Genomic DNA, 14,326 nt, shown 5'->3' with positions numbered 1-14,326 from the left:
ATGACATTAAAATAAACACAATGAGTTTAGTTGGCAATATTGTTTTGAGAGAGAAGAGATGAGAACTAATTTGAAAATTATGGGTTACCAAGGATATAAAGATCAATAAATAAATCATATTATTAAGGATAAATAATGTAGAGGCATTGCTGAAAAATTATGAGATTTTAAATTCCACCACTTTTTATCTTAGAAGCATAAAGAATTAATTTTAAGTGTCAAAACAAATTACAAAATCTACATATCCACAAATCAACTATTTTTATGTTAGCATTTCTAATGTCTTCCTTTACTTAAAAACACTTTGAGAGAATTCTTCTTTTAGCCATGATGGAATAACAAGCACCGAACTTAACCTCCCTCTACAGGCAAGAAAATTGGACAAAATATTTTAAAGAACTGGTTTCAGACATTGGGCAACAGACAGTTGCCAGGATTGTGTAATCTCTGAATGAAAAGAAACAAATTATGTGAGCCTTATGATCACCTTGGCTTTCTGCCTGGAGGCAATTTAAGGGCCACAGGCATCGGGAGAAGAAATTTAAACAAAGCCCAATGGCTTTCCTGAGATGACGAGCTGGAGATCAATATTCATGAAAACGAATTTAGCTGGGAGTTCTGGGGCAGAGTCATGGAAAGAGCTCTAGTAATCTGTACAGAGGTTTCCCATAGACCTGCACTACAGGAAATGTCAAAGATAGTTCTTCAGGAAGAAAGAAATGATACTAAATGCAAACTTCGAGCAATATAAGGGGGTTAAGTCACCAAAAAAAAAAAAAAAAATCCAATTACAATCCTTAAAGTTCGTGCACCCAGTAACAGAGCTTCAAAATACACAAAACTTAAACTGATGGAATTGAAAGGAGAATTAACAAATCCACAATTACAATTTCAACATTTCTTTCCCAAATATGAGTAGAAAGAAAACTCAGTAAAGATACAGAAAAACACTAACAAACAATTTGACCTAATTGACTTGACCCAACAGCCAAATAAATGTTCTTTTAAATTGCACATAGGACATTCACAAGGTAAACCATATGGTAGTTTGCAAAGCACGTCTCAGTAAATTTAAAAGGTTAGAAATCATCAGAGTGGGTTCTCTGAGCAAAACAAAGTTAAATCTGAAACCAATAAGATTAAGCTATCTGGGAAAATCTCCAAATATTTGGAAAATAAACAATGCTGTTCTAAATAACACATGAGTCAGAAAAAAATCATAAAGCAAATCAGAAAATTTTCAAAACTGAACATAAACGGAATATAGAAAAATTGTAGGATGCAGCTAAAGTGGTGCTCAGAGGATCTGTATGGTCTTAAATGTTTCTATTATAAAATAAGAAAGGTCTAACAATAAGTGTTCTAAGCTTCCACATTAAGAATCTATAAAAAGAAGAGCCAAATAAAATCAAAATAAGTAAAATAAAGGAAATAAAAGTTTGAGCAAAAATCATTGAAAAAGAAAGCGAAAAAACAATAAAGAAAAATTAATGAAACAAAAATCTGGTTCTTTGAAAACATCAATAAACTCGATAAACCTTGATCTAGACTGAAGAGGAAAAAAAAGGAAAGACAAAAACTACCAATGTCAAGAATTAAAAATCAGTTATCACTACAGATCTTAATAACATTAACAAGACAATAAGAGAATTACTATAAACATTAAACAAATAAATTTGGCAACTTATGTGAAATGGGAAAATTCCTTGAAAGTCATAAATTACAAAAACTGAAGCAAGAAGTAATAGAAAATCAAAGTAACCATAAATCTATTAAAGTTATTAAATTTATAATTAAAAATCTCCCCCCACAAAAAAATTCCAAACCTACATGGCTTTACTGGTGAATTCTATCAAACATTTAAGAAGGAAATAAAACCTCTCCTACACACAAACTCTTTTGGAAAATAGTGGAGTTGGGAACATTTCCCAACTCATTTCAAGAGGCTAGCATTACTCTCATAATGACAAGGAAACATAAAACTACAGACCAACATCCATCACGGATGCAAAATCCTTTTAAAAATTTTAGAAAATCAAATCCAATAATACATAAAAAGGATAATACACCATAATCAAGTGAGATTTACCCCAGAAATGAAAGGTCGGTTTAACATTTGAAAATCAATCAATGTGAGTATATTAACAGAATAAAGGGGGAAAATATGCTCATTTCAACAGATGCAGAAAAGAATTTTCCAGCATCCACTAGTGATAAAAAGTATTTCTCAACCTGATGAAGGGTATCTATGAAAATAACTTCAGATAGCATCATACCTAACGGTGAGAGACTGAATGCTTTACCCCTCTGGTTTGGAAACCAGAGAACAAGGCCTACTCTTAACACTTCTATTCAACATAGTACTGGAGGTCCTAGCCAGTGCAATAAGACAAGAAAAAGAAAGATGCACAAATCAGAAATAAAGAAGTAAATCTGTCCTTATTAGCAAATGGCTTTACTGTGCACAAAGAAAATTCTATGGAGTCAACAAAAAGTTGTTAGAACTCATGAGTTCTGCAAATCCACAGGATACAATATTCAGATACAAAAAAATCAACCGTATTTCTATATACTAGCAGTAAACTATTGGAAATGGGAATTCAAATACAATACTATTTATAATAGCATCAAAAAATATGCAGTACAAAACACTGGTGAGAGAAACTTTAAATGAAAAATAAATGGAAATATATATCACATTTATATGTCAGAAGACTTATGTTATGAAGACATCAATTCTCCCAAATGTATTTATAGATTTAATTGAAATAAATTATTAATCCTATATTATAGAATAGTAATATATTATTTATTTATTAATTCTACATTAAATATATATTTATAGATTTAATTCTAAAAAATATCCCAGCATAAAATTAGTTGATTCAAAATGTATACAGAAATGCAAAGAATCTAGAATAATGAGAAAAATTTTGGAAAAGCACACCACCAGAAGACTTACACTATCTGACTTCAAGACCCACTATTAAACTACAGTAATCAAGACAGTATGGCATTGGCACAAGGATAAAGATATAAATCAATGGCACAGATTAAAGAATGCAGAAATAGAATCACACCTAAATGGTCAAATAATTTGCACAAACATGCCATTAATTCAATCAGGAAATACAGTATTTTCAACAAGTGATATTAAAACAACTGGATATCTATGTGGAAAAAATAAATGTTAATCTTTCACTGACACCATACACAAAAATTAACTTAAAATGCATTACAGAGCTAAATGTAAAAGCTAAGATTTTAACACTTCTGTGAGGAAACACAGGGGGAAATATTCACAAATTTGGGATAGGAAAAGATTTCTTAAATGGGATAGAAAAAGCACAAACCATGAAAGAAAGAACTGAAAAACTGCACTTTATCAAAATTTAAAACCTCTGCTCTTTCAACAATAAGTAACAAAATGAAAAAACAAGTTATGATGGCAAGAAAATATTTGCAATTCATCTATCTGTCAAAGGACTTCTATCTAGAATAAATAAAGAACTCTTATAATACAATAATAAGACAACAACTCAATTAAAAGTTAGCAGATTTGAACAGATACTTTGCAAAGAAAATATATGAGTGGCCAATAAGAACATGAAAAGATTCTCAATATCAATGGTCATCAGGGAAATGAAAACTAAACCCAAATAAGCTAGGACTACACCTCCCCTAGATCGGCTAAAATTGAATTTTCTGATTACACCAAGTGTTGTAGAATGATGAGAATGTAGAACAACTAGAATTCTCATATATTGCTGGTGGGAGTACAACATGGTGCAACCACTTTGGAAAACAGCCAGACTTTATTCATACACAGGAAACACAGTAGGATTCTATTTACATGAAAGTTGAGAAAATACTAAATCTGCAGTGACAAAGAGCAGATCAGTGGTTGCCAGGGGCCAAAGCTGGGGAGGGGAGGCCTTCTCTGTGAAGAGGCATAAAGGATCTTTTTTGGATGATAGAAATGTTGCATAACTTGATAGTGGTGATGAATACATGAATATATAAATTTTTCAAAAATTCCATGAAAATACATACTTAAAATTAGTGTATTTTATTTTATGTTAACTATATCTCATTAAAGTTGGTTTTAAAAAATACTTGGACCTGAGACATGAGATTCTGGAATAACTCTTGCTTTTTGCCTCCTCAAACACCTTTATTCTATCACCCAATGTTTTCAATCACACTACATTAATAAAAAAGCACCTCATCCCATTTTCACTAGACTGCATTGTGTGAAATATGCCAGCCCTAGTCACCGTCATTATACATCTTGCCATGTCAATTTTTTTAAAGTTACCTCAAATGAGTTATTAAAATATTAATATTATTTTTAATATTAATAAAGTGAAAATATTTTTTATTAAACAAGTCCTATTTGCCAAGTACTCTCCCAGATCCCTTACATACATTTTCTCTAATTCCTAGAAATAATCCTGCAAGGGTGGCAACATTACCTTTAATAAGGCTAAGGGGATGACACAAGCCACAAAAGGATCTAGTCAATGACGGAACATGGAATCCAATTCCAATGTGAGTCAGAGCGTTTCCACTGCACCAGTCCCCATTCACCAATTATAGGCAGTACTATAACATTTAGTAGTGCAGAGATGCATTTTCTGGACAGTCATTGCCTTAACTGGAATTAGTAAAAATTAACTATTTCCAATATTGAACACATTGCTCCTCAAGTTTTTTCACATGAATTAAATCAGGTTTTTGTCCCAATTCCTATTGTTAAATACCAGTATGTTAAGAGTTTTAAAACACAAAAGGAACTAGTTTTTTATAATAAATACCTTCACTATCCAGGTCATCACTTTGACCAAACACACTGTCCACAAAAGTGTCAGGAATGAAGGTCCATTCATCAAATTTATCAAGTACTTCTTCAGAAATATTGCCCTCGCTGCCTGAGGCTGCTCCTTCCTCGGCAGCACTTTTCATCTGATATCTGAGCACCATTCTTGCCAGGGTGGATCCTATATCTAAAAATAAAAAGATACACCAGCAACTTAGACATTAACAATCACACAAACATAAACACATATCATACCAAAGTTCCTTACATATTTTCGTATTTCTAGAGAATTTTTTATTCATACTTCCAAAGTCACTTTACAATTGTGATATTGCATAAGTAGCAGGTGGTGAATTTAAACTTTTTAAAAATCACAAAAATTCATACAAAGCTTTGGCATCAAAATTGAATCTTTATGAAATTAACTTGACCCAGGAAAGTGGCTGGGCTTTGAAGCCAGACAGGCCTGTGCTCAAATCCTAGTAACACCACTTGCAAGTTATACAAGGTCTTTGAGTGTCAGTGCCCTCACTTGGAAAGAGAACACAACAATACACACCCTAGGGTTATGGAAAAGATTAAAGGAAATGCTGCAGATAAAATGTTTAGCACGATACTTAGAAAATAGAGGATGCTCAATAAATGATATTCTTATTTTTATAAACTATTTGCTACGTGATTCATTCTATTGGGAAACTTGGTAGAATTTCAAAGTTAACATTCCTCTAGCTATTTTATTATATTTCATAGTATGCTCTATTATGAAGAAATAAGTTGGCAGAGTCCTCTTTGTCCTACATATAACCTGGAAAATTCTTCCAAATATTACTCTTATAGCTCACATGATAATATGTATATGCAATTCAGTCAAGTAGTACCTGAAAAAGCTTTAAAGCTTTTTTAAAGCTGTTTTAAAGCTATGAATCCAAAATGCTCTCTACTCAGAGCAGCTGCCAATAAAATTATGGCTATGCTCTCCCATCAATCAATGGCATTATTATGTCTTTTAAATTACGTAAGAATTGTCAATGGTAAAAAAAAAAAAAAAAAAAAAAAACCTTCATACAGAACAAAGGGAATACAGTGAATGGTAAATCTCCCTTCATTCCTCTCCAATGGGCCCACAATTCCTCTCTAACAGAAATCAAAGAACAAAGTAAGCAGGTTGCTGCATGAGACTGGTTGAAGTGATAAAACATGGGATCTAACCATGTTTCATTAGTTTCCAAAGTCCCCAGAGGCAACCAGGAAACCCATTTCTGGAGTTTTTTCCTGACATAGTCTTTTCATATTCAAGCATGTATCACTACCATATCCCAATTGTGTTTTCACCAACATTAGTATACTAAAAACTCTCTTCTGTGCTTTCTTTTTTTCACTTAATAATGCATTCTATATCCAGATATTTGGATTTGCTAGATTCTCCCCACCCCCCCGCCCCAGCAAAGATTGCAAAGCATTCCACTGCACGAATGCACCATGATTGATTTGAACAGTTTCTTTGGGGAAATACTTGGGATTTTTTCCATAATTTTTTGCCATTATGAACAATATTTTAATGTGTATCCTTGCACAAAATCTTTTGTGCACATTAAGAATGCCTAGATCATGGATTCCTATTTCTGGGTCAAAAAAGCATGAATGTACATTTAAAATATTGATGGATATTGCCAAATTGACAAATTAGATAATTTAAATTCATATCAATAATGTGTGATGTACCTGTTTCCACATATGCTTATCAACATGATTTATCACCAAATTTTTATTTTTACCAATATCATAAATATTTAATGAGCAAAAAACTAGTATATATGCTAAGGTTAGAACAATGGGAAAAAACTGGCATTGACTTTATGACGCATACAATCTACCAAAACGTAGATTATAAGAGGAAAAAATACAATTATATAATGTGATAAGTGTTTGTACAGGTAAGAAATAAGGTGCTGCAGAAACCTGTAGGAGGACCTTCCACCCAGAATTCATGTGAGCACGAATGTTTTCTTATAAATATACCCAGAGGAATCCATGATCCAGGCATTCTTAAATGTGCACAGAAGATTATGTACAAGGATGCACATTAAAATATTGTTTATAATAGCAAAAAATTAGGAAAAAAATCATAAGTATCCCCCAAAAGAAACTATTCAAATCAATCATAGTACATTCATGCAGTGGAATGCTTTGCAATCATTGGGGGGAAAAACATCAGTTTTCTTGTAAAAAGTGATATAGCCAGGTGAAGAGAGAAAGTTAGGGTGTCAGGTAGAGAGAGTAGCACTCAGAAAAACCTGAAAGTAAGAGGATGTGAAGCTTTCAAGAAACAGGGAAATTCAATCTGACTGGATCTTCTAGGGCCCACTGGAAGGCTGGAGACCTTGAATTTGTAAAGGCACCAATATACATGGATAGATACTTTTCTCTAGCAGCATTTGGCTATCCCGGTGAAAGTGAGGAAAAAGTAGACTGTTGGACTGACCAAAAATGGAGTTTTGCCATTTATGTGCATCAGAAAAACAACAGAAAAGCAAATCCATTATTAACAAGAGAGTCCTGAAGGTGAAGAGTCATGGAGTATATCACTGTGGGCAAGGAGGCAGGCATGGGAGTAAGTTAGCAGAGGGAAGGCTGGGAGCTCAAGCTTTCAAACACATTTACTGGGAAAAACTGAGACAGACAAAAAGACCAAAACGTTCACAGAGGATGATGCCAACGTGTCATCAATATACTTACTATATACAAAATATATATGTTTGAAAACATAAAGAAAATACATCCTTAATTGAAATACAAAGTACATTAACTTGAAAATGCAAAGTATATATGAGCATTTGTTCCCGCATGTACATTTTAATGCATATGTATATGTAAGCACATAAAAAGTCTAGGAAAAAATTTACATTGATTACCTATAAGAGAGAAAATAAGTCATTGTTATTTTCTTCCTTATGATTTTTTGTGCTTTATTATTTTTAAAATGAGCATGGGTTACTTTTATAATAAAAATAAAATTTATTAAAAGAAAAGTAACCCCTCAGAAGGCTTCCACTGTTTTGCTCTATCTTCATAAAATATGTCTTTGCTGGGTCATAAAGAATTTAAATATAATATCATTTTCAAGCATTTCATGACCAAAAAAATAAAAAGATATCCAAACATTTGCAATATTTTTGCCTTAAATTGCACCAAACTGGAATGAAACATAACTAAAAGATTAGTGACTTAAAAAAAATACTACTAAAAATAAGACTTGTACCAAAAGCTTCCTGTTCATACTTACTCATTTCTTTTCTTAAATTAGATGTCTTATCTGGAAATAAAGGACCAAGCCAAGATGGTTCAATTTTTCCCATACAAAATCCTCCAAGGCAAATGCTATTATTGGCCAGATCCAGGGCAAGCCTCCTTAAGAGTAAACTGATGATTTGGCTGTCGCCTTTCCCAATGCTTATTGTCAGCGCTTTCCGTACATCTTGTTCACGGGAACCACTATTCAGTAACAGCTCCACCAATTTGGGACTGCTCGCTTTCTCACATACCTATTAAAAACAAAAAGAAGGTAAGCATATTAAAAACCTAGATTTCTTCCTTTTGGGAGAGTAGTCAATCAAACTTTGTGTGATTTTCCTCTACACTTTTCAATTTAGATTGAAACAAAGTAAAATAAGGCAAAACCCATCCTTGAAATAGATGAGGAAAATAAAATAAGCTTAGCACCACAAATACCAGATTAGCATAAATCAATCTGCCATATGAGAGTCAGTTAGCATGAAAGAGACAACACACGATATGGAGAAAAAGCTCAAAGACTTGAAGTCAGAAGAATTGGCTCCACCAACAGTACATGTGGCTTACACTTTCTGGGCTTCTGTTTGCTCGTTTGAAGACAGCTAGGAACCTAGTACCCTAACCCAGTAAATGCTACAGCCCTGCCTTCACTCATGATAGAGAATAACTAAATGAGACTAAAAATATTGTAAAATTTGTTAATGCCACATGCAAAGGATAACCATCATTCATTTCTGGTTTTCCAGGACAAGAATCTGAATTTCAATGAAGAAATACCTTATCTCGCAGCTTTCTACCTTCCCTTGAATGTGATGTTTTCAGAGCATGTGCTCAAGCTGGGTTAGCATGCTAGATGCTACAAAAACTAGAGTGAGTGTGGCAAGCAGAGAGAAGTCTTAGCAACCCGGAGCATAGCACATTCAGGGATAGCTTCTGGAAGGCAAAGGAAGGTGATGTTTTATCAACTAGAAGATCAAAGTAGTAGATCATAGAAATATTATATGTCAGGGACTGTGCTAAATTCTGTTCACAAGATCTCTAATCCTTATAAAAAACCATATGCCATAAAAATTATTACCCCCATTTTATAGATGAATATTTAGAAAAGGTATGTGATTTATCCAAACCCTTAGAGCTAGTCAACGAGACACTTGGATTTAAAGTCAAACCTGCCAGCTCCAAAGCCTGTGCTCCTTTCACCACCAAAAGTAAGGATTAAAAAATGCAAAGGAAAGAAGACCTCAAGATCCAGGGTACCAGGTCAGGGAAAGAAGGAGGTTGGGGAAAATTGCTTAATTCTCTGGAACTACAGTGTGTTCAAGAGATTTGAAGGGAAAGCTCTGTGGTTTGATGGCACCAACTTAATGCCCAGTCTCCAGGATCACCTACCTTCAACCTCTTCTCCCCAGAGCCACTATAGTACCTTTCTACTTTAGATATGATCAACCCACTGTCCTGTTTAAAAAGCTAAAACCCCTCTGTTCCAGGACATTCCCACAAACACAACATGCAATTTTTCAAACCTCATTACCTGATTTTATGCTATTTCTATTGCCCTAAATGTCTAACTCTGCTCTTCACCCAGCAAAAAGATGTTCATTCTTGAAGGAACAGTTCCAAAGTCTCTCGCACAGTAAGTTCTTGCTACCAACCTCCCAGGACACATACACCCTTCCTCCTCCAGGGTCCCATCCCATTTTGTTTAACATGGCACTTAACATACTGAACCAGACATGCCTGTCTTTTTTACAACTAAAAAGAAAGGCATGGATGCAACTGCAATTCAATTTGTATCTCTGTAGCTTAGCACAATGCCTAGGAAATATACTTAACCAGTAAATTACTAAAATCCTCTCTAAGTACCCACAAGGAATTTAAATGGAAGAAAAGGAGGAGGGGAAGAAGGGAGGAAGGGACAAATGGATGGTGGGATAGAGGGGCCAAAAGACTCAATCACAAATGCCTTCTCCTGTAGCCTGTGCTTTCCCCCTAGAAGATGCTCAACACATTTTTGTAGAGATATTTTCCCTGGGAGACCCAAACAATCCAAGCTGACTTTAGGCATATGGTGCATGAAGAGAGAGAGATATAGGAAAGTGTATCAGACAAAAGAAATAAAATTATGAAAGTAATAGGAAAAAATACTGCTCAGAAATACAGTTTTGCATTTAAATAATAATGAGTATAATTCAGAATATAATCAAAGATTATCAAAAGAATAATTTACTATTCTTTGGAATCTTCTTTCTCATCTTCTAATTTATAATTAATGCAGCCCACAATCAAAACCCAATATTTCAAACTAGCATTTGAGAATGAAATGAACAACCCCACCACCACCACTACCGTGAATCTGCTGTGTAGACAAGAGATTAAAGCAGGCGCTCAGGAGGCGGATTTCCCACTACTTACCAGGAGTGTGTCCTTCAGCAAGTCATTTAGCCTCTCTGTGCCTCAATTCCTTGCCTGTATAATAGGGATAACACTAGAACCTATTCCTAAGGTGGTTGTGAGGATTAAATTGTGTAAAGGACTCAGAGCACTGCCAAGGTGGTAATGAACACCACAGAAGTATTTTTTATTATTTTTATTTAAACTTCATTATACTTGCTCTTCCCACCATGATTTGATGAGTCTTATCCTCAGGTCTCTATTCATGCATTTTCACGTCCAGTGTTAATCTTCCATATTGTTCTCTATCAATCACATACATTACATCATTAAATTCTCCTTAGAAAGCCTAACAAGCTTAACTCCATCTTTGTTCTGAATAGTTTTTAATTACGCAGCATTGGTACATAAATAGTCTTGATTATCTTATATGCTCTAGTGCAAAATAAGGCATGTTTGATCAATCTACCCACAATATTTAATCAATATTTATTATTTGCTAGATACAAATAATCTCTGACAACTAAGATAAATTCTTTAAATTTAATACATCCATGGATGTAAAGATCTGATTTTGTTTTAAGAAGAAAAGATACAAATAAGCGCATTAAGTCCAAAAGAATGTGGAAAGAAGAATAACATAAAAAAGGTTTTTGTATAAAAAGATTTGGACAAATTGAGAAGAATGGAAAGCACTTCCTGTGGAGAATGTAGAGTATTTGCACTCGGGTGCTATTGGGTGTGTTGCTTCCCTGATGAAAAATATCAAGGGGAAGTTTCTTTTCAGTTCTTTGGCATATCCAAGTAACATTAATGCAATGTTCTGCAGATCACACAAAAGATATGCAATAAAAACATATTAAATTATTAAGGGAAATAATGTAATTACCTTTAATAACAGAGAAGCAAGTATTTTTAACGTTGCTTGCTTAAATGAAATTTGACTAAATTTAAGTAATTTGATTATTTATTTGGTTTTAATGCCTAAATTAATTGTGCACAAAAATGAGTTACAGCTCCAGTTTCTTTTTATGGAGACTGCTAATTAGTACTAACTTAATCTTACAGTTGAAAAACTGATTGAATCCATAGGCTAGTGGGAAATTAAATAAAAGGCGGCTTTAAAAGTGAATTATTGGAAAGCATAGTACTCTGCTGGTTATTTAATAATACATATTAAATCACTACATAACTGCTTTGTTAGAAATATTAAATTTCTAGAAAATATACATGGTGCTACATGAATGCTATTATAAACTAAAATTTATATAATGAAGACTAAGTTGAAATAACATGTAATACACTTTACTAAATATTGTTGAATTCATACTGTAGGTAAAGCAATGAGTTAGATATTCTGAACGATGCAAAGATGAACGTTATACATTTCTACTTTCATATGACTCACACAATATACAAGAGGTGTACACAAATTGTCGTGGACTTACAGAAGAAATAAATCTTTACTTTGTATGGAGGCCAAGAGGTATTAGGAGGGCTTTATCAAAGAAAGAGAATTTGAGTTAGATTTTGAAGGCAGAGTAGAACAATTAGATAGATGTATTTGCACACAAGGAAAGAGAGAAGCAAGGCAGGGCCACAGTGCTACACAACTGCAGGGGGGCCAAGAGCAGGGATGTCAATGTGAACGGCACCCCCAAAAGTGTGCAGTACACAGCCTACATGGCCACACAGCCCTGAGGGAAGAACTTTTCAGACAGAGAAACTGAAAACAGAGAGAAAATGGTTGAAAAAATGATCAAAACAAAATAAAACTGTGTGTTATATGGATTGTGGCTAGAGGACAATTTGTATAGAGATGTATAGTAGGAGACACATTTGAAAAGTTATTTATAAACCTAACAAGGTAAGTAAACAAGTAAAATGAAGGATTAGACTGGATAATACCTAAAGGACCGTATTATTTCTGAAATTCTGTGAATCTGAATGCCTACTACAAATCACAAGCAATTGTGCAACAAACTGATAAATTCTGTGGTAAAGAACAATAGGATATAAGTAAGAGTTATACAATGGCAGAGTCAAATAATAGAGAAAAGACAAAAGTGAGGCATTGAGCATTTACCTGACAAATTAAAGAAGTTGCCTCCTTTGCTCGATTGGCATCGGCTCCCAAGAGAAGCAAGCATTCAACCATGATGCTGTTGTTCTGATCACATGCTCTCTCTAGCATCACACTCTTTAACTCATCATCCATAGCTAATTTTGCAAAGCACTTGCAACAAAGGTTTAGAAACTAAAAAGAATGGAAATGAAGATTAGAGTCAGCTAAATACATAACAGTTGGCACGCAGGTGACAAATACTGTACCTGTTGATCCTTTTGTTCCATGATACTGGAAGACAGCTGATGGAATATTACCGAGTCAAAGGCATGCTGGACCAGCAGCTTGGAAAAAGACACTGACAGTTCCAATATTGCCAAGACTGCCTGAAATCCCTAAAGTGTGACCAAAAATAATATTAATAACATAGGAATTTACAGGCAAAAATGAATAAATAAATAACATAAAACAGAAAGTTTGTATATGATACTTAAAATCTGGAATGTTCACTAAGTAAGTAGATATATTTATTGGGTTTGCACTTTAAAGCTGTAAACCTTGAAATAATCCTACAAATATGCCTTGTTCTCTCATTGCTAAGAAATACAGCAACCACACAGAGAATAAAGTGCTAATTAACAAACCATCATCTAGCAAAGCAGGAAAAAAATACCTAATCCACTAACATTTGGCTTTTAAAGATCTCTATCTGAAGCCATGCCTACAAGATGAAAGTGAGATATTAATCAGGATTAGAACAGCAGAATCAGTGAGGCTGCAGTCCCAAATAAGCCAGTAAAGTGAATTTTTTATAACAAGATTGCAGATTAGGTTCTCTTGATAGCCCAGCATTTACCCAACATGTTTGTACTTTCTTCTGAAATTTTAACCTCAAAGAGACAAATCTGAGCTCGTGGATTTCATTCATTTTGAGAAAAGGTCTGAAGGCACTTTGAGGTTTACATCCCCACAGCAAATTATCTATAAAGAACTCATCAGTCACATCATTACTTTTAGGACCACGTCAAGCATATTCCCAAGAGTTTTCTGGGCTCTCCACCCATGTGACGTTTTAAGGAAAAAATGAACTTTTCACTTTACTGTCATTTAGGTTGGGTAAACTCGCCAAAGATCAACTGAACTTTTTAAATTTTTATTATCTTTCAATGTAAAATATTAATGAAATAGTCTAAATATGAAAATTATTATTTTGAGCTCTTAAAATGTCTCTGCAAACACTTACTAACATTTGATAAGAGAAGTAGTCTTAATTTATGCAGTTCTGAGGGACATGTGGTCCACCCAACTCTGCAGCAGAGGTCCCCGCAAACTCAAAAGAAGGCCACAGCAAGGCAAGTAATGCAAATGTGTAGAAGGCACATAATTCAAACAAAATTTATAAACACAGAACTGGCCATATCAAATATGTCGGCAGGCCAAATTCATCCCACTGGTCAATAGTTTATAACCTCTACTATAGAGATCCTAAAATTTATGCCTACATGAATTAATATTGAGTAACGAGAGCTGCACACCTGCACAAAATCATTTCCTTCCCTAGGATATTTTTAACTAATTCTACCTTGGCTTTAATCAGCCTAAGCTGGGGCACATGATAAAAAGCAGATTTATAAAACACATTGTTATTTTTAATCTAATAATTGAGTGTGTTCAGCAATTTACAATTAAAAAAACTTTACATCCATCATCTCATTTATGAATAACGTCTGTGCAAAGGTTAGAACTTAGATATTTTTATT

General features: G+C 33.9%; 1 protein-coding gene across 3 annotated transcripts in view; it reads right to left on the bottom strand.

Moving 5' to 3' along the window:
* LRRK2 (leucine rich repeat kinase 2) overlaps positions 1-14,326 on the bottom strand; it is a 134,344-nt gene that overhangs the window by 74,318 nt on the left and 45,700 nt on the right. For all 3 annotated transcript variants that reach the window (XR_011439737.1, XM_014740975.3, XM_070270127.1), the window contains exons 17-20: positions 12,833-12,961; positions 12,588-12,758; positions 8,103-8,361; positions 4,818-5,006 (exon numbers count right to left, since the gene is read on the bottom strand). Coding sequence is in view for 2 of the 3 variants with exons in the window: in XM_014740975.3 (XP_014596461.2) it covers positions 4,818-5,006; positions 8,103-8,361; positions 12,588-12,758; positions 12,833-12,961 (748 nt within the window). In the remaining variant the exon portion in view is untranslated. The remainder of the gene's footprint in view (positions 1-4,817; positions 5,007-8,102; positions 8,362-12,587; positions 12,759-12,832; positions 12,962-14,326) is intronic.

This window comes from Equus caballus, chromosome 6 (genome assembly GCF_041296265.1).
Source record: "Equus caballus isolate H_3958 breed thoroughbred chromosome 6, TB-T2T, whole genome shotgun sequence".
Taxonomy (NCBI): Eukaryota; Metazoa; Chordata; class Mammalia; order Perissodactyla; family Equidae; genus Equus; species Equus caballus.
This window is presented reverse-complemented; position numbering and strand designations above follow the sequence as displayed.